Source organism: Scleropages formosus, chromosome 25 (assembly GCF_900964775.1).
Source record: "Scleropages formosus chromosome 25, fSclFor1.1, whole genome shotgun sequence".
NCBI classification, from domain to species: Eukaryota; Metazoa; Chordata; class Actinopteri; order Osteoglossiformes; family Osteoglossidae; genus Scleropages; species Scleropages formosus.
Window position 1 is genome coordinate 9,526,140 of NC_041830.1, and position 17,464 is coordinate 9,543,603.

The 17,464-nt window shown below is 42.2% G+C and overlaps 3 protein-coding genes across 7 annotated transcripts; all 3 read right to left on the bottom strand.

The window, feature by feature from the left end:
* Nucleotides 1-254: 254 nt before the first annotated feature.
* On the bottom strand, nt 255-5,132 carry gps2 (G protein pathway suppressor 2). Of its 5 annotated transcripts, none has more exons than XM_018731332.2 (13): nt 4,981-5,037; nt 4,665-4,736; nt 4,305-4,422; nt 3,741-3,850; nt 3,390-3,502; nt 3,093-3,172; nt 2,271-2,350; nt 1,881-2,040; nt 1,664-1,747; nt 1,487-1,563; nt 1,279-1,374; nt 1,096-1,179; nt 255-954 (listed from the first exon to the last, which is right to left on the bottom strand). In XM_018731332.2, exons 2-13 carry the CDS (start codon nt 4,674-4,676, stop codon nt 862-864), a joined length of 1,107 nt encoding a protein of 368 aa, XP_018586848.1. In that variant the 5' UTR covers nt 4,677-4,736; nt 4,981-5,037; the 3' UTR covers nt 255-861. The 5 variants fall into 5 exon arrangements, with proteins under 5 accessions (XP_018586848.1, XP_018586847.1, XP_018586850.1 ...); XM_018731331.2 differs by having other exon boundaries at nt 256-954; nt 1,881-2,055; nt 4,981-5,036; XM_018731334.2 differs by having other exon boundaries at nt 256-954; nt 1,881-2,055; nt 4,648-4,736; nt 4,981-5,036.
* A 1,345-nt stretch (nt 5,133-6,477) lies between these two features.
* Nucleotides 6,478-9,436, bottom strand: gabarapa (GABA(A) receptor-associated protein a). Its single transcript, XM_018731396.2, has 4 exons — nt 9,167-9,436; nt 7,871-7,949; nt 7,479-7,597; nt 6,478-7,306 (listed from the first exon to the last, which is right to left on the bottom strand). The coding sequence occupies exons 1-4, from the start codon at nt 9,254-9,256 to the stop codon at nt 7,226-7,228; spliced, it is 369 nt and encodes a 122-aa protein (XP_018586912.1). The 5' UTR covers nt 9,257-9,436; the 3' UTR covers nt 6,478-7,225.
* Nucleotides 9,437-9,816: 380 nt separating this feature from the next.
* ctdnep1a (CTD nuclear envelope phosphatase 1a) lies at nt 9,817-16,214 on the bottom strand. The gene is made up of 8 exons (XM_018731395.2): nt 15,608-16,214; nt 14,509-14,575; nt 14,277-14,395; nt 13,768-13,839; nt 13,413-13,529; nt 12,594-12,705; nt 11,924-12,008; nt 9,817-11,749 (listed from the first exon to the last, which is right to left on the bottom strand). Exons 1-8 carry the CDS (start codon nt 15,710-15,712, stop codon nt 11,689-11,691), a joined length of 738 nt encoding a protein of 245 aa, XP_018586911.1. The 5' UTR covers nt 15,713-16,214; the 3' UTR covers nt 9,817-11,688.
* Between the last annotated feature and the right edge of the window lie 1,250 nt (nt 16,215-17,464).

Sequence of the window (17,464 nt, forward strand, 5' to 3'; positions counted from 1 at the left end):
TGCTCATTGAGGATGCAAGATGCCTCCAGCAAACAACACTAAACTGCATGTCGAGTGCTTGCGAGTTAGTCCTGTGTAGTTTCCTTGGCCTCAGAGGGAAAAAGTTTCCAGAGGCCAGCTTTGTGGGTTGAATGGACCTTGATTAGAGCAGAGGCCATGCAAAAGATAATACTCCAGAACAATCCCAGAGGAGTGAGGCTCATGCCTGCTAGCAAGAGCCCTAGTCAACACCACCTGTAGCAAAGCCATATCCCAGAGTGCCATGGACAGGACAATCAAGATATGCTTTTGCTGATCATTTATTTTGTAGGACATACATCTCAAATGAAAATAAACTTTACCATCTCATTGCTGTTGTCAAGTGCAGTCACAATCAATTTGTAAAATACAAAATTTAGATTTTTAATATAAACCTTCTGACAGTTTGGGGAGGCTTTACAATTAATACCCTACAATAATACATTCTGTAGTTTTGCATTTACACACAAAGGTATATACAAAGGTTTATAGTAAATCCTTGGCTTTCAATTAAAACTTGTGTTCACTAATTATGAATTTGCTAAAAATATGGCAGTACTTATTTGGATTTTTATTTACAGACAATGATATCTACAAAAGATTTTGCTAGTTGAGAAGAGGCATTTCTGCAATTTGAACATAATTACAAGTAGTACCATTTGCAGTTTTTTGCTGTCTGATAAAAGATGTAAAACACAAACCTGCCCTGTGCAGCAATTCAGAATACATAATTCGGCCATGCAAATCTCACATTAAGCAGTCCTGAACGTTGAACTCGGGACACAATGAACCAAAAAAGAATGCTGAGACGTTTCTCTCCTTTGTTCGCTTGACACAACAATGTTACTTGCTGTGGTGATAGAACCTCTGTCCTGACTGGCTGTGTGAGAGGTAGGCGTGACGAGGAGCTGACTGTGGGGAACTCTGAAAGGTAGCCTGCGGCAGAAACCGTATGTCAAATACAGAAGACTGTCACAATAAACAAGCTAGTCTGTGTAGATTCCCTTCAATATGGTTTATAATTGCAGGGCTGTCTGAACATGAAAGGCAACAGGAGCCTGGTAATGTGGGACTCACTGAATGGGTCTGCTGTGGGGGGGTCCCGTGAGTGAAGCCCCCAGGCGAGGCTGGGCGTGGTGGGTGAGCATATGGTAAGCCAGACTGTCAGGAAAATACCAAAAGAACAACAGCACAGTGATGTGAAGAGGAACCTTTTTAATACAATTATTTTTAATGGAACTTGACAACCTGCTGGCTCACCTTGGCTGGGGGTATCTGCACAGCAATGGAGGCATTGGGCATCAGACCAGCAGCACTGGGGTGTAGAGCCTGGGGGTGCATGGGCCTCAGGGTGCTCTGTTACATGCATGTACACACAAAGAAGGAATGACAAAGGATAGAAAAGGCTCTGCTGCTGTTACCCAGGACCAGCTGTGATTCTGGAGGTCACACCTCACACAAGACTCACCGAGTCAGTAAAGCCTGATTGCTGGTTGGCATGTTCCAGCTGCTTCTGCAGAGGGATCCCAGTGCTGGAGATGAAACCTGTGAACGTTGGGGGGGAAGCCAAACGTTGGACGTAGGTATACATGCTCATGTGAGCACACACAAAGACACACACAGACAGCAGTCAGCAGGGACACACCTGGCTGTGAGGTGAAGTGGCTGTGAACTGTGTAAGCCTGCTGCTGGTGAGGCAGGTACTGCATGGCCTGGAACGCAGATGCACCTAGACACAAATGAAAAGGAAGACGAGATCAAGAAGAGCGAGAGAAAGCTCCACACACACACACACACACACACACACACACACACACACACACACACACACACACGAAACACAAACAAACGGACACAAGTACCTCTCAACTGGGAGCTGCTGGCATAGCTGACCGGTACAGGCTGACCCGGCGCGTAGGGGGAAGCGTGCTGCGGCTGGCTGACCCCGAAGGGCCCATGAGCGGTCTGGCTTGATGTGTACTGGCCGTGCTCCGAACTCCCCGCACTGAAGCCAGGCTGGGCCTGGAAGTGACGCCCCTGTCACATGACAACAGCCAGCAACAGGCGCTCACGGCACACTTCGCTACAACAACATTTTCTTTATCTTAATACTTCAAGAAAACTTCAAGGTACTTTCAACTTTAAATGTCAAGATTCTTTGATAGGCAGCATCCAAAACCAGAGTTTACCTAGTATTTTGTGACGTGTGGTGTAGACCTGAGACGTAGGGTACATACGCTGTTCATACTCACAGGAATAACAGGGGACTGGAACAACTGTTTGCTGCGCTCTCCCAGCAGAGCTCCCGGACGACCATGACTCACTGGACTACCTGAAAGGGTCAAGCAGGTTGGAAAGAGATGAGTACAAGCAGGTAGATTTAGAGGTAAAGGAAATAAGAGTACAGCAGAGTCTTTATTATCCAGCCTAAACAAAACTGGCAGTGGGCTGGATAATACAGAACCATGTATAATATGAGCTGTACTTGAAATTAGATTGCTAGACCTAACTCAGCAGTTAAACAAAAAGCTACAAAACCATTTTCAACTCTATTCAGCAATCATTATTTCAATGTTTTAAAAACAAAATCCTAAAGAGAAATAAAATTAAATCAGTTATTGCGTTGTCACATTCGAGCACATAACTAACAGACTTTCTATGGAGCAAGATGTTTAGAGGGGGTGAAGATCACTGTTTGAAGCTGCGGGCAGTTCTAAACTGGATGGGTTTTTAGCGGCATTTAAGAAAAAATATCTTGCATAATAAGGATGAAAAAATACCTGCAACTGGATAATATGGAAGGCCAGATAATTGGGACTCTACCGTATAGGGAAGCGGACAAAAGAATTCACGTCATTTAAAACATTTTAAAATGTCGCTACCAAGTACACTAGAACAATATTGTATAGATTCCATTGATGGGGGAAATCCCTTCAGAAAGATGAGATCATTTCTCAAAGTTAAATTTATGCTTCTGAAAAAGAGAAGCAGTCAGTTTCACATCCTTCACCCAGTGGACTCATCCTTGATGGTTGGGAGTAGCCCCTTAGAAACTACAGCATCAGTTTACACACCTTGCATGCTCAGCACGTGCTGCCCGGAGTGGATGGGCATGTTGGGCTGGTAGGTGGCTGAGGTCAAGGTTGTCATGTCACTATGAAAGGAGAAGATGTCATTCCAAAGCACCAGGTTTTCACACAGGTCTGACTGAAATGCACACTACCATATCAAAGTTTTAAAAAATTAGTATCACAACACACAAATAAATTGTGAAGCAATGCAGACTGCCAGAATCTGTCATCCACAGCCCTGCTTGTCATTGTCAGAGTGCCGTGATTTATTGCTGCTCCTTGCCTCCCTCTGCTCCTCACCTCTGCTCCTTCCTCCGGCGTTTCTCCTCTTCGTGGAGCACCTTCTTCAGCTGAAGGAAAAGCTGGTGCTTCTCCTCCTGCAGGCCCTGCAATTTCTCCTCCATCTTCATAATCTAGAAAGAGCAGATTATTAAGACCGAGGAGTTACTACAGAACGAATGGGAAGAGTGAGAAACAGGCAGAAGAGTACAGCAACTGTTCTAATCCTTAGATTTTAACTTACAATTATTGTAAGCCCAGGCATTTAACCATTACACCAAATTGTTTTCTTTGGCCCTCTAAGTCATGTTAAAAGTGTCACATGGGTCTCATCTCTTCTTTCTATTATTTATTCCTGTTCCATTCCCTCACCTGTTCCTTAGTCTCCTCCAAGGACATCCTCTCCTCCATCTCCTTCTTCCTCTTCCTCTCTTCCTCCTCCTTCATTTTCTGTTCCATCATTTTGTCCACTTCCTCTTCCTCTGTGACAAAAAAAAAAAATCATAAGGGACGGTTCACACACTAACACCACCCTCAACTTGCACATTACTTCTGCTGATATATTTATGCATTTAGTCAAAACTTTTGTCATAGTTAAAAAAAACTGCATGAAACAACAAGAGTCTTAGACACATACACAAGATTATGAAAACACAGCCTGTTTGATATGATTTTTGTTGTTACTTAACTCAAGCAGCTGCTTATACAAGTGACATTCAAATAGCAAATACATAGATATTCACAACATATAGTGCTGGACTGTAGCTGAGAAGAGATCGAGAGAAATGTGTCAAAAGAACTGGGTTTGAGACCCTTCTGAGATGGCGAGAGAGAGTGTGTAAGTCATCACATTATCCGAAGAGACTGCCAGAAATGCAAGATATTAAAATCTCAAAGTGCTGCAGCAGGGTGGCAGTGTGTGAACCAGATTCTCACCTTGTCTCTTGCGCTCCCGCTCCCTCATGATGTGCTTGTGCAGGGCTCTGGCCATAGCATTGGACAGCTTGGGTCTCTCAAGGAGGGCAGGCATGGCTGTGGGCAGTGGGGGAGCCAGCTGTCGACACAGCAACACAGTGTCAAAAAACAAAACGTACATCATAGAGCACGAAACAGCAACAAAAACTGCACACTTGCATTGGAACGAACAACGAGCACGTAACGAGCTACTACACGCTAATCATTAGTGCAGTGGCATATATATAACATATAACATAAAATATATTCGACAGATATTGTCTTTTTGTAGAAAGTATTTTTCGAGATAAGGTAACACATTTACACAGTATACAACTCAACCCGAAACATCATTTGCAGTCTGAGTCCGTCCGGTGCTATGCGAGGCGAAAGACGTCGTCAGCCGGCATCAACCTCAAAAAGTAACGCAATTGGAAACCATCAAACCTGAGAGTAGTTATATTAAGATATCTTAAATAGGCAATACGTTTAATTTATATACTTCCATTATGAACTATTTCCGAACTAAATGAAAACAAACTCAAAACTGAACGTTTACGGTTTAGCTACTAGCTAAGTGAGCACAGCAGGCTCGCGTACCAGACTTGCAACAAAACTGTTGGAATCTTCAAATGGACGTTTCTCCAAGTTTAAGCACCTTTGTTACCCTTGTGTGCAGCTCTCTTATTGTTCGGTTAGTTTGTAAACAAAACAAGACGAGCAACGCAAATATATTAGCCTTTGCTAAACGGCAGCTATCAGAATATTTTGGTGGCGCACTGAGGAAGCGTCGAACTTCCGCTGTAGCAGCGCGAGACACAGGTCAGAAGGAAAAGTGCTTCCGGTTTGGTGTCCAGCTGCAATTAGCGATGGACACTGGGGAAGTTCCATAAATGCAAATTCTCGAAAAGAAATCTGACTTTATTGCGCTCTCGAATATAATAAAACAGTACATTATGACTATACAAGATTCAACTAATTAAAAAAAACTATTATACTTAGTAAATCGTTCAACATTTTAATCTAAACCTGAATTCCCCGACTCCTCTCTTTTTTTTCCCTTTTTTTATACGTATCTTTATTACTGTTAGTTATTTTCTTTATACTACTGTGTTGTGTTCATAAAAAATAAATACATCGGGGAAGTGGCGCAGTTTCGGTGAAATAACGCGAAAAAGGTCCGCCTACAAAGTGCTTCCGGTTTGGAGTCGTGATTTGTACTTAATGCTTCTGAATTTATTTATTTTGATTCTGTAGATAGACGCAGAAATTCTGGTCAGACCTTCTCAATGCAGTAGGATCTCGGTTTTCGTCTGATCTGCCCTTTACTTTTAAGCATGTTGTTTGGATTCTACAAATATGAGAGATCACAATAATAGGTACCATATATAATTAATCTTATATTCTTATTATTGGCCAAATATTACACGTTAGTTTAGTCATTGAAATCCTTTCTTTCCCCCATTTATAAAAGAAATTAAACATTACAAGAACAGTTATAATTTCTAAAAAGCCCAAAAACTGCAACAGCTGTGCTTCTGTTGACATCTTACCCTATTTGTAATGAAAGGGTCTTTTTTCCTGTATATTTATTATTTTTTTATCCATTTTTCTTTGTTGTATTTCCTCTGGGATAGTTGTAATATATGTAATATCTAAAAATTGCTGTTTTTTGTTTAAAAAAACTACTGGACTGTTAAGGCTCCACCCCCTTCAAACTTAATGTAACAGATGAAATGCTCTATATTGTTCTGAGTCATTTTTTAAACGAAATCTGGGGATGTTCTCACATTGCAGTTGTTACATGTAACACATCCATGCCAAGTGCTGAGTCACAAAAATCTTGGTCTATTCATTAACTCACTGCAAACACACATTAATCACCTTTCACCTGGACTTGAGTCATGATGTCCATCGCTCACCTCCTTCAAAGCAGTGCTCTTTAACACTCATGGAAAGTCTTTGAAGCACTCTTAAAATTAACCTGCATTCTAAGGTTTTAACATTTTTTTCTATCTCTCAAAACCCATTTGAACTACTTTTACATTTACAGAAACAAAGGGTAATGACTTAAAACAATACTAAACTGTAACAAGTGTGTCATCTCAAAATAGTTAAAACGGGAACCAAAAAGAGGAACAGTACGCAATAAGCATCTGAGTTACCAGTTTTATAATGGTTGTGAGTGGACAGCTTACAGCAACACTGCTGCATGTAAAGTTCAAACGTGAAATAAAAACAGAAAATTAGACCATAAGTAATAGAAGACAACCAAATCCCAACATGAGCTAGACGTACTGATACGTCAAAATAGCAGTAATAGCTGAAAAAACACATGAAAAAGAGAACTCTTCAGTGCTTCAGTTATATGCCACCAATGTAAAAGTTTTCAAGCTGTACTACTAGTACACTTAAGTACACATTGTTCATTCAAAATGAACAGGGCCTGTCTAAATTCAGTTTCATTCTAAGGTAGACTTAATTGCACACACATATTGGTACAAAAAAATAGTTGATCACAGCTGATCATGGTTCTTTAACTGTAGTTAAAGAGACCCACAAATTCACCACTGACACCTCACTCTGTTGATACATGATTGGCCATCAAAAGATTTTCAAGAAGCAGAGGGCAAGCTAATATATTAACTCCAAACTGTATTACAACTTTAAAAACTGCAGCTGGAAGAGTGCAAATGTTGTGGGGGGAGATGGAGAGCTTAGAGAAAGAGACTGCTGTGAAGAGAAGAGAAATGAACCAAGCTACTGAGACAGACAGATGTGAAGAAGAACTGTGTTGACTGTGTTAGACTTTTTGCTCCAGTGGCCTGTCAGCAGCTCAACCAGGTTTTTATTTTGCAGGTCTGAGATGTTGGAAAGAGATGAGGATCAGCAGTGATGAGTGATTACATTTCCCTCGGTCTTCCACCATACACACTTTCATCACTGTAAGCAATATACAGGAAAAAGTCCTCTTCGTGGTGTTCCTAGGGAACAGAAAGAGGAAAATTAAATTTTGCTTTCAAGGTATGAAAAAAAGAAAGCAAACCATTCAATGTGAAAACAATGCTAATGGGTTCTACAGGACACTCCTGTAAGTCTCTTCTTTCCCTCATCATGAAAATCATAATTGCCACAAAGCATGGCCAGAAGATGCACCTGATACAGAAGCCCCATGGTGGCCGACGTGGGAGGAATGACGTTGTTGACGAAAAAGAAAAGTGCATCCTCAGCCCTCAAGTGGATCCGCTTCCGGATCAGAAAGTAGAACTGACCCACTTTACAGTTAAATGGGGGGGGGAAAAAAAAAAAAAAAAACAGAATATTTTTTAAAAATTATAAAAGGTTTATTCATGACAAAAACTTTTCAAAAGCACACATTTCATTAGCAGCATGCAAATTTCAAGTAAAAAACGTAAACCTGCTAAGAGAAATTAGCAGAAGTACTTGTGAATACCAAACAGGTAAAATGTATCAATCTAGACAACTGTGTTAATATGATACTAGAAAGACATGTACCACCTGCCCCTTTTTCACAAAATGCTGGTTACCTGTGAGATCAGAAGGGACAAGGTATTTCTTCTTGTCCAGATCCCCTATCCTGGCTTTGGGAGCCTTCTCCACTATCACCTGGAATGAAGAGAACCACACTAATAAACAGTGAACAAACTCAGTTCATTCCAAAGGAGACAAACCTTATATAAAGTTATTTTATAAAACCCTTCAAGTACATACGACTGTGTATTGCTGATCTGCCTGCCAACTGTGGATGCTGTAAAGAGCATAAATAACGGAAAATAAGGGGAAGCGGGTGCCGTGGTGCTTTGAGCCACCACCTTGCACTCAAAAGGCCTAGGTTTGAATCCCTGATTCAACTGTAGCGCACTGGAGCAGGATACTTACAATGAACTGAAACAGTAAAAATGATCCTTCCGTATAAATGTAAGTGTAATAAGTGTAAGCTGTTTCATGTTATAAGTTGCTTTGTAGAAAAAAATGAGTGAAATGAATGATGATAAGAAATCAACAAGAGCAAAAGGCATCAGTTGTCAATGGGAGTTACTGTATTTGTCTGTAACTCCGAGTACTATTGATAACATGTTTTTGGTCCACCCCAGTACCAGTCAAGGTGACAGGTGTTTATCTAACTGACACCCCCCCCAACCCCCCATCCCCCCACTGGGGGAAATGACGTTTATTAAACCCCTGGGATGTAAACATTTCCACTATTAAAGCAGTCCTCCTTCTTCCAGCATCAATACCATAACATATGCGATGGCCGACAGCAATATATATTTACAGAGATTCATTAACTGCGTTTTTAAACCCTAAATGTGGCCATTAAGTCAATATTTTTGACATAAATTATAATAATAGTAGACTATTAGAAGAGATGTTTGTACGGGCCTCCCGGAGACCATTTTAACAGCCGTATCCACGGCGACATCCACATTTACACATTATTTTTTTTTTTTGGTGATCGTGAAACTTGTCCCTGAAATATCCGTGTTTACTCTGCTGTCCTTGAAAATGACGTGTGTGTTTGCCGAACGGAACGACACAGTAAAAAGTGACGCCAGCGCGAGGAGGAGCAGCAGGTTACGTGGCAAAATTGAAAATAATGAGTTAGTTTATCATGAAGACGAAGGGCAGCACTGCTGATAAATCAAACAAACTGGACTTGTGTCTTGTCACGAGAATTGTTCAAACGTTGACAATACGTTAGTAAACCTGCTGTATATGTATGTATATCGCTGACTGACGCTAACGGCTAGCGCGCTGCTGCTGCTGCAAAAGGGAGGCTAGCATTAGCCGCTAGCGCTAGCAGCTCGTCCCGGGATACTCACTGGCACCCTGTCCGGGTACTTCTTCCTTATCTTCTCCCCCTCCGACCGCCTCTTCTCGAACGGATGCTCTTCTTTGTACAGAAACTTCATTTTCGAGGGTGCGAGAGGTCCGTGGAACCCGCGTCTGGGTGTGTTTCTCTGCCTCCGAACCGTGGGCGTCGCTTCTGTTACTGCGGCTGTCGGATCCGAAAACAACAACACGGCAGAAGCAGCGATGGCGCAACGACGCCACAGGCGGGATTCACGACGTTTGCGTACCTTGCGTAACCAGCGCAATGGAGTAACGCGAGGCGAGGGGGCAGTGCCGACATAGCGTATGTTACAATTTTGACGTAATTCCAACGTAGCTTCCGTGGCGCCGCTTGCGGTTTGGCGAGACAGTGTCACGTGAGCTTTTCCGCTCGAGTGGGACCGGGAAAGCTGCGGAAGCGGAGGCGCGAGCGGGCTGAGGGCTCGAGGCGGAGCGACCACGTGAGAGGTGGCTTTGTTTCACGGCGCCGGAGCTCCCGCTTGTCGGCAGCGCAGTAAACCCCAAACGGACACACTTTTTTTTGTTCTGATCCTAACGAGTTCAAATGATTTGTGCCTCTTCGTGGAGCTGTAAACATTCTGGGAGAGACGTGAGCCCTTGAGAGCTGATGGGAAATGTCAGTAGACCCTGTAAAATCAGCACCAGTCAGCACCATGGACAGGGACTGGAGCGAAGGGTGAACAAAATGAACGATGATGATGATGATGAAATGAGACAGTTTACAGCACGTTTTCATCAGCTTCTAGGCCTTTAATGTGAATGTCTCACATACCTGTTTTCTTATTTATATATAAAAGAGACAATAGGAAACAGTGAACTGTAAGGAGGCAGTGACATTTACATACACAGATTGGAGGGGTGCTCCCTTAACCTCCAGCACAGCTAATAAAACAGAAGCAATTCACTAAAATTACCCATTTTGGACAGAAAGTGCCATCTCTAAGCAACCGAAAGAAAAGGTAAGGGCACAACAAATTAAATTTGTGTGAAATGCTCCAGCAAACATATGTTAATTTGTTCTCTTTACTGCTGAATAAACAGCTGATGATGAAGTCCAGTGCAAAATCACTGTAATGTTAGTACATGTGACTGTGAAAATGAACATTTTAAGAGCAAAGACTTTCTTTTCCGACCGCTGGAATAAAAGCAGACGATGTGAGAGTTCAATGAGGGCAATGGGGGATTTATTGGGACCACAGACCCATACACGGATGCTGATATGAAGCCAGTTGAAGCCTGACAAACTGCTGAATTGGGACATTTGGGGTAAGGGTGTAGGATATTTTAAAACAAAAATATTTTAAAACTAAAATTCAAGTTTAAGGTAACAAAGAAAGTGCATGTTTTGTATGAAAAAAGATAAAAACAAAAACTGAGCCAGACCTCATCAGTAATATGTAGTCAAGTGTAAAGCATCGTAGCTTATTGATGACAGACTGTAATAAAACGGTGTCTTCCCAACAACAAATCAGTTTCTCTCAGCAATAAAGGCAATTATTCATACGCAACCATGTTATTTTCTTATTTCTGTTCTTTCTCCCTTCACTTTGGTCTATATTGAGACAGATTCCATAGAAAACAGCAACTGACATTTTTATACACTTTTAAATACACCAATCTAAGACCTGTTCAAATTTCATACATTCTGGATATAGCTTTGTGTACCAAGCAGAACCCACTGGATACCCCTGTCTTGACATAAAATCAGCATCAAAACATAACAGAACGTGCCCCTGACAAGAACACAACTACCCCGCCACTGTTCCAGCTTGTCTCGATAACATTTTATTCCAGCAAGAGCATCTGGGAGAATGGATCTTCAATCTTTCGGCTCCACGGGGAACGGAAAGAAACAGGTGACAGACAGTGAAAGCAACAGAGCGTCTCTGAACTGAACTGGAGAAGGAGTCAACTAAAGAGGAAGAAAGACACCAATAAAGCCCTTCAAAATTTAACTGAATTTAAACAAACAAAAGAAAGTGTTGTAGGTGCTCTGTACAATGTGCTTACAGACAAAAGGAAATCAAAAAGAAAAAGATGGCAGGAGTGAATGGATGGCTTCATAGTCTGTCATGATGCATCCTTGTATGCTAATAGTTCTGTTTTCCTGGGGGAAGAAAGCAAGCAGAAAAACAAGCACTCTCTCTCCCACACACACACACACACACACACACACACACACACACACACACAGAGCGATACGCCCAATTCCTGCAAACACGGTAACAGGGAACTTTAAGGCTAAGACTCCATTTTGAAAGAAAAAAATTAAAAGCTGGCTACTCCACTTGTCTCCAGCTTGCGCTACCACTCTCCCACAGGTCCTTCCTTTGTGTTTGTCTCTAGGCCCCCCTGTGTGCTCAGTCCCGTTCTCCAAGGGGGGGTGGAGAGAAAATTGTCAACACTGAGTAGAAGGTGGAAGGTCAGTAAGCGACAGGGAGGGTATTGTTTAAAAACAGGGCTGGGGAGTAGACAAGCCCCACAGAAGCAATCACCAGAGCCGGTGCTGGTGAAGATTTCTACTGAGGACGGACCGGACATCTGCAGTGAACCTAAGGGAGCATAAGGTTTGGGGAGAAGGAGTGGGGGAGAGCAGAGAAAGAGGGTGTGGATGTCAAAGTTTGGTCTGGGGGAATGAGGAGAACATCCCATGAACAGAACTGGTCTGCTACAGTAAATGAAGAGGGTGTTATTTTGGGTAAAGTTATGATATCATGGACACTCACCTTAGTGCATCCAGCATAGGCAACAAGTTTAGAAGTGCAGTGTCGCTGGGGTCACTGAACCACGATTTTATAGGTATTGCATTGTCTGTAAGGCAAACATGAGGCAGACAGACAAAGAATAAACAAACAATGGAAAGCACACAAACAGGATAAAGGCAGACCACTTTGCTCCTCTGGCCATTTGGTGTTGCAAGAACAAGTGGTCCAAAATCGAAAGTCTGAAGATTCTTTATTCTGGCTGAAATGTGGTTGAATGAGCTCCATCTCTCATTCAGAACTACTAAATAGTGAGTCTCGAAACATCTCTTTCGGTCCCACTCATCTTCTGATCTCCTCGATACTCCATAAACTTTCACTACATTATCTTTTAAAAATGAAAGAAAAAAAAAAAGCTCTTTCTAATCTATAAACAGCTATTTGTGGAATGTATGCTGGCAACAATGGTGGTGCTGGTCTAGTACTCCATGAATTACATGTTCGCACGTGTACCTCTCCATCTGTTGGTGCTCACTTTGGAGGAAAGAATCTCTTGAATAAATGAATGCACATGCAAAATGAAGGCACTCATGGCTGAACTGAGATTCTGCTACTTGCCACTCACCACCAGTGTGGGTATCTCTGAAGTGGGGGCTGGGATTGAGAGAAGGGTGAAGTGTATGCTCCCACTGACCTGGATGGTTCCTGTACGCTCCGGGCGAGTTGTCCAGGATGACTATACTGGAGAGGTCACTATGAACCACTGACAAATCTTTGATATAACTGCCCAGATCCAGCGTGCAGTGCTACAGAGAAGAACAAGACACAGACATAGATATAAGTTATGTCCTAATGTCTACTCAAAACACTGTAAATCCTCTTCAGAGGATAATTCTTTATCTAACAACCCTCCCATTAAGAATAAGTTTTTAAAAAATCCTGCAGACGGCTGAAAAATTTGGAGCGTGACCAACAGCTATTGAAATCATACACCACCAGACAAGCTTGCGTCCGGCACTGTGAACACCAACAGCAGCACCTCAGTTCTCTTTGCAAACATGACTGCCTTTGAGGGGTTTACTTTTGTCTTCAGTTTAATTTCTGTAGCAATATAGTATGGCTCCTCCTCTTAAATAACCAGTGTTTTATTGAGTTTGACACACTATTTTATGGCAGAATAATGATGCTATTAACTTTATTGGATTATGAATACATTAATAGAGTGTGGTAACAATACTGTGTAATACATTTCGGTAAACAGTTGCCCACCATACAATGGTACCAACAGTAGTTTACAAGTAGCTCAACAATATCTGATGGACATGTCCACCATGGTCTCAGGAATGTGAGGTACATAGAAGTATATAAACAGGCCACAGCAAGAATGGAAAATGTCACTTTAAATACGATCGAGACATACAGGGCCTGAAACATGTTAATTTTGATATGAAATGACAAAATGACATGTAAAGCCACAAATTTGTAGATGGTTGTCACAGAAGCTGAGCAGTACCTGCCGGTAGTATCTGCGCTTTAAGATGCCCCTGTTGTTATCAAGTCTGTCGGCCACGGAGGAACCATAGATCTCCATGCTGGCCGTGAACACCACCAGCTCGTACCACTGACTCACCTGGAGGTGTCGGGAGGGAGAGCGAACAAAGATGATCAGCTCACTAAGAAATAAATCCAAACCCAATTCACAGAGAAGTGTGTTCAGACAATCATGAGAAGCTTTTTATGAGTATGCAGAAGGCACATTTCCAAGACAACATTTACACACAGTGCATACAGCAAACAACATAAATCACCGAGTGTGTTCTCATATGGTGTAACTTTCTGATCTGTCAAATGACGTGCTTGTCACTCACCACTTCCAAGAAGAAGTCGACGTGTGGTCTTTTGTGTACAAAGAACCTGACTGGGTGCTTGTCAATAACGACCTACAAGAAAATAACAAAATATAGACAGAAAAAGGGTTGCTCTATGTATTTTATGGCAATCTTTAACTTATGTGACACCTACAACTGTCAATTTATGAAGGCATATGTCAAGCTGTATATGATGTGTTGGAATATTAATATGACATGCTATTTTAAACTTTTTCATAAATACACAGCGTTCCAACTTGTGTACTCAGGGCTACGAGGGGTTAATTTACCTTGAGAGATAAATAAAACCATTACTGCTGTACTGTACACACCGTGCTGTACTTCTCAGCTTCACACTTCAAACCGGGGTGGGTGTCCAGTGCAGACACGAAGCAGTACGGAACTCAAGGAGATTTTGTTTGTGTGTGTGTGTGTATACATGTGTGCATCAGGCAAAATGAGGGAAAGAGAGAGACTGAAACAGAGAGAGGTGCTAAATGCTTGCTCACTTTGAGAATGAAGTCTGGGGGGGTGCCAGGCCGCACTGTGGGTCTCAGGACCCCGTCATGGTGTGAGTGGATGAGCGTCTCATCCAAGTCAAGCACCAGGATTTTCCTCTTCACCGCATCTAAAGGATGAAGAGCACAACAAAATCTCTAAAGGAAACTGTAGCTGAGGACAGAAGGAAAGCTTCCAGCACCACAGATCCACACAAGAGTGGCAAAAACTGAATGTACTCACTGAGTCTGTTTCTGGAGATGGGTGAAAGAGGTAGAAGGTCATAGCGCACTGTTTGGTACTGGATGATCTGAAGCAGGATTTGCAGTTCAGCAGAGTAGGGAAAAGAAAAATGTTCATTACCACAATGTTGTTGGCCTATTAAGCATGAATACTTGATAGAATATAAACAGGTGATATATACCCATGGAAGTCTAAGACTTTCATAAGTGAAGCATATGTCATGACTGCATCTTTAATCAAATATTCTATAAGTATTACAGTACCAAAATGTTTATTCCCTAATGTGAAGCAGAAAGTTATTGTGTACATACTTTGTTACAGACAAAACAAAAAACAGATCAGTATTCAATATGTATGTCACAACAAATAAAAAATCTGCATCTTTTACACCTCTTAATACACATTCTCCCACTTAGCCAAGTACACACACATAATCAAAATAATGGTTTAACTCCCTGAGACCCAACAATGCTTCTCTCTCCAGAAGAGACATTCCTAAGTGTATTTTCCAAACTGTACATGCTAAAATGCCTAATACAGAGGACATTACACACTTTGCAAAGATTTCACATCTATGCAGTGAGGCTTAACTCCCTACAAATCACGGCTGGCACCGTACTGGTTAGGAGTGCCTGGCCCAAAAGGTTGCAGGTTTGAATCTCATCTCCAGCTGTAGTACCCTTGAACAAGGTACTTACCCTCAATTGCCAAGCTGTATAAATGGGTAAATAACTGTAAGTAGATTAACATAGTAAATAACTTTCATCAGCTAAATGAATAAATGTAAATGTGTGTCATAGAAATATTTTCCCAATGCACAGCTGTCAGTGGGGTTGCCTCATAAAATGAATGAAAATAAAGTGATCACACCTCCCCCCCACATCATCCCAGGTATTACATGACCTCAGTGACAGTCAGAATAGGGGAGGTAGTGTTCCCAGACAGCCATATCATCATCATCATCATCATCCTCTTTTCTTTCAAAGAGCACGGAGAGCTGCAAACAAATCAAAATGACAGGCACGCTGCACATGCTTGGCTGAGGATGAAACACTCATGGCTACTAGCACTCACTGAAGTGATAGAATAAGGGACTCACCGTGCGCAGGTGCTTCCTGAGCATGTACAGTATGAAGCCCCAGATTCTGGACGCCATCCCGAGGAGAGATCGGATCCCGAGTAAACACTGCCGGGTCTTCAGCATGGTGACACTAGGGGACGGGGCGACGGAGGAGCCGAGAATACCGAGGCTGTGTGACCCACTCCAGGAGAGGAGGTGATCACCCCTCTCTCCTCCTCCCCCCCCCAGTGATCAGGTCTTAGACACCAGTCAACGTGAGAGGGTCGCCGCTGGCTTTTACGATCAACTTTTGGATGCAACCCTCATCAGATAAAACGAGAACGGAAACGTCCACTTCCTCAATTAGAGCACATTAAAAAAAAAAATTTCAAAAACACACTGGCAAAATTCTTGAGCATCGTCGAGCGTACCCCCCCCCCGGCTGCCCTAGCTTTTGAGCTAGTTAGTTAGTCGTCAACTGGCAAAGAGTCGTCGAGGTTCAGTTACTTCGAGTGCAACGATACCTCCTTTTAACGAAAACGTAGACAAACGGGAGGAAAATCACGGGAAAAATGCAAGCTGCAGGCATCAAAAGTTCTTTTTACTTATCACTGAATCCGAAAGCAAGCTGCGAGTCGCCATTGCCGCCGTGACGTCACTTCCGCTTAAGGAGAAACTCAGTTCTTGCCTCAGCGCGTGGGACGGTCTCGCGATGCCTCCGCGTTTTCCGGCGTTCCTGCATATTAATCGTGGCGTATTTTCCAAGTTATCTGTCACATTTAGTTATGTAACGTGTTTAGCCAGATATTCAGATAAATTCAATGTGGGTGTGGATTATTAACAGGTTTTTAAATGATAAGGAGTCAATAAAAATAGGTTGAAATCGAATAAGTGGTTTATTTTCATATAATTTTACACAATGAATGTATAAACATGTTAAGCTGTACATTATAGACAGTTGAACATGAGCCTGTGCTTTCAGTATGTAAATATAACTTAACCCATGCATCTCAAATATGCATAACAAAAATGCAATCACGCTAGATTTCTGCTGATCATATTGTAAATTGCTTCCAATATCATAAGAGGCCAAACTTCAGTTGCTCATATTGAACTAGCTACCTTTAAGCCTTTTAAGAACAAGCATTCCTTTGAAAACCACAAGATCTAGGGTGGTACATATGTAATGAAGTTGCGTAGCACTGTTAAAAAGTACTGAATTACTTATTCTTTCACGGGGGGGGGGGGGGGCTACCACTGTACTCATCTTCTAATCGTATGTTTCTGCCCCATCTGGAAAATGAAATGTAAAACTGCTGAGGGGGAACTGAACACTTCCGTTTTTAACAACTGCATATCACATTTTCCAAAAAAGAAACCAAGAAAAGTAGATTAAGAGAGAGAGGCAGTAATGATACGGGGACCGGCTGGTGGTTTGGTGGTTGGAGCAGCTATTTTTGGTTCCACAGGTTGCAGGTTTGAGCCGCTCCTCTGGCTGTAGTGTCTTTGAACAAGGTACTTGCCCCGTGGATTGCTCTACTACCTTGGCCCAGCTGTGTGACTGGGTGCATACCTGTCACCTTGTGATGGACTGGCATCCCATCCAGGGTGCCCCCCCCCCCATCAGCCTTGTGCCCAATGTTTCTGGGATAGGCTCCAGCTCGCCGCAACCCTGCTCTGGACAAGTAGTTATTGAAATTAGTTGGTTGGTTGGTAATGATATGGAGAAAATCAAGTGATTTATTGCTAATTGTTTTAGGGTTATAAAGATTAAGAACAATCCCAATTCAGTACTGAAAATCTGATGGTAAAAATGTCAGCTCTTTGCAACCACGGAGAATGACTCCAAACAGTTTTTGTCCTCCAGATATGTCCTTAGTTTTGAAAGAGGTTTGT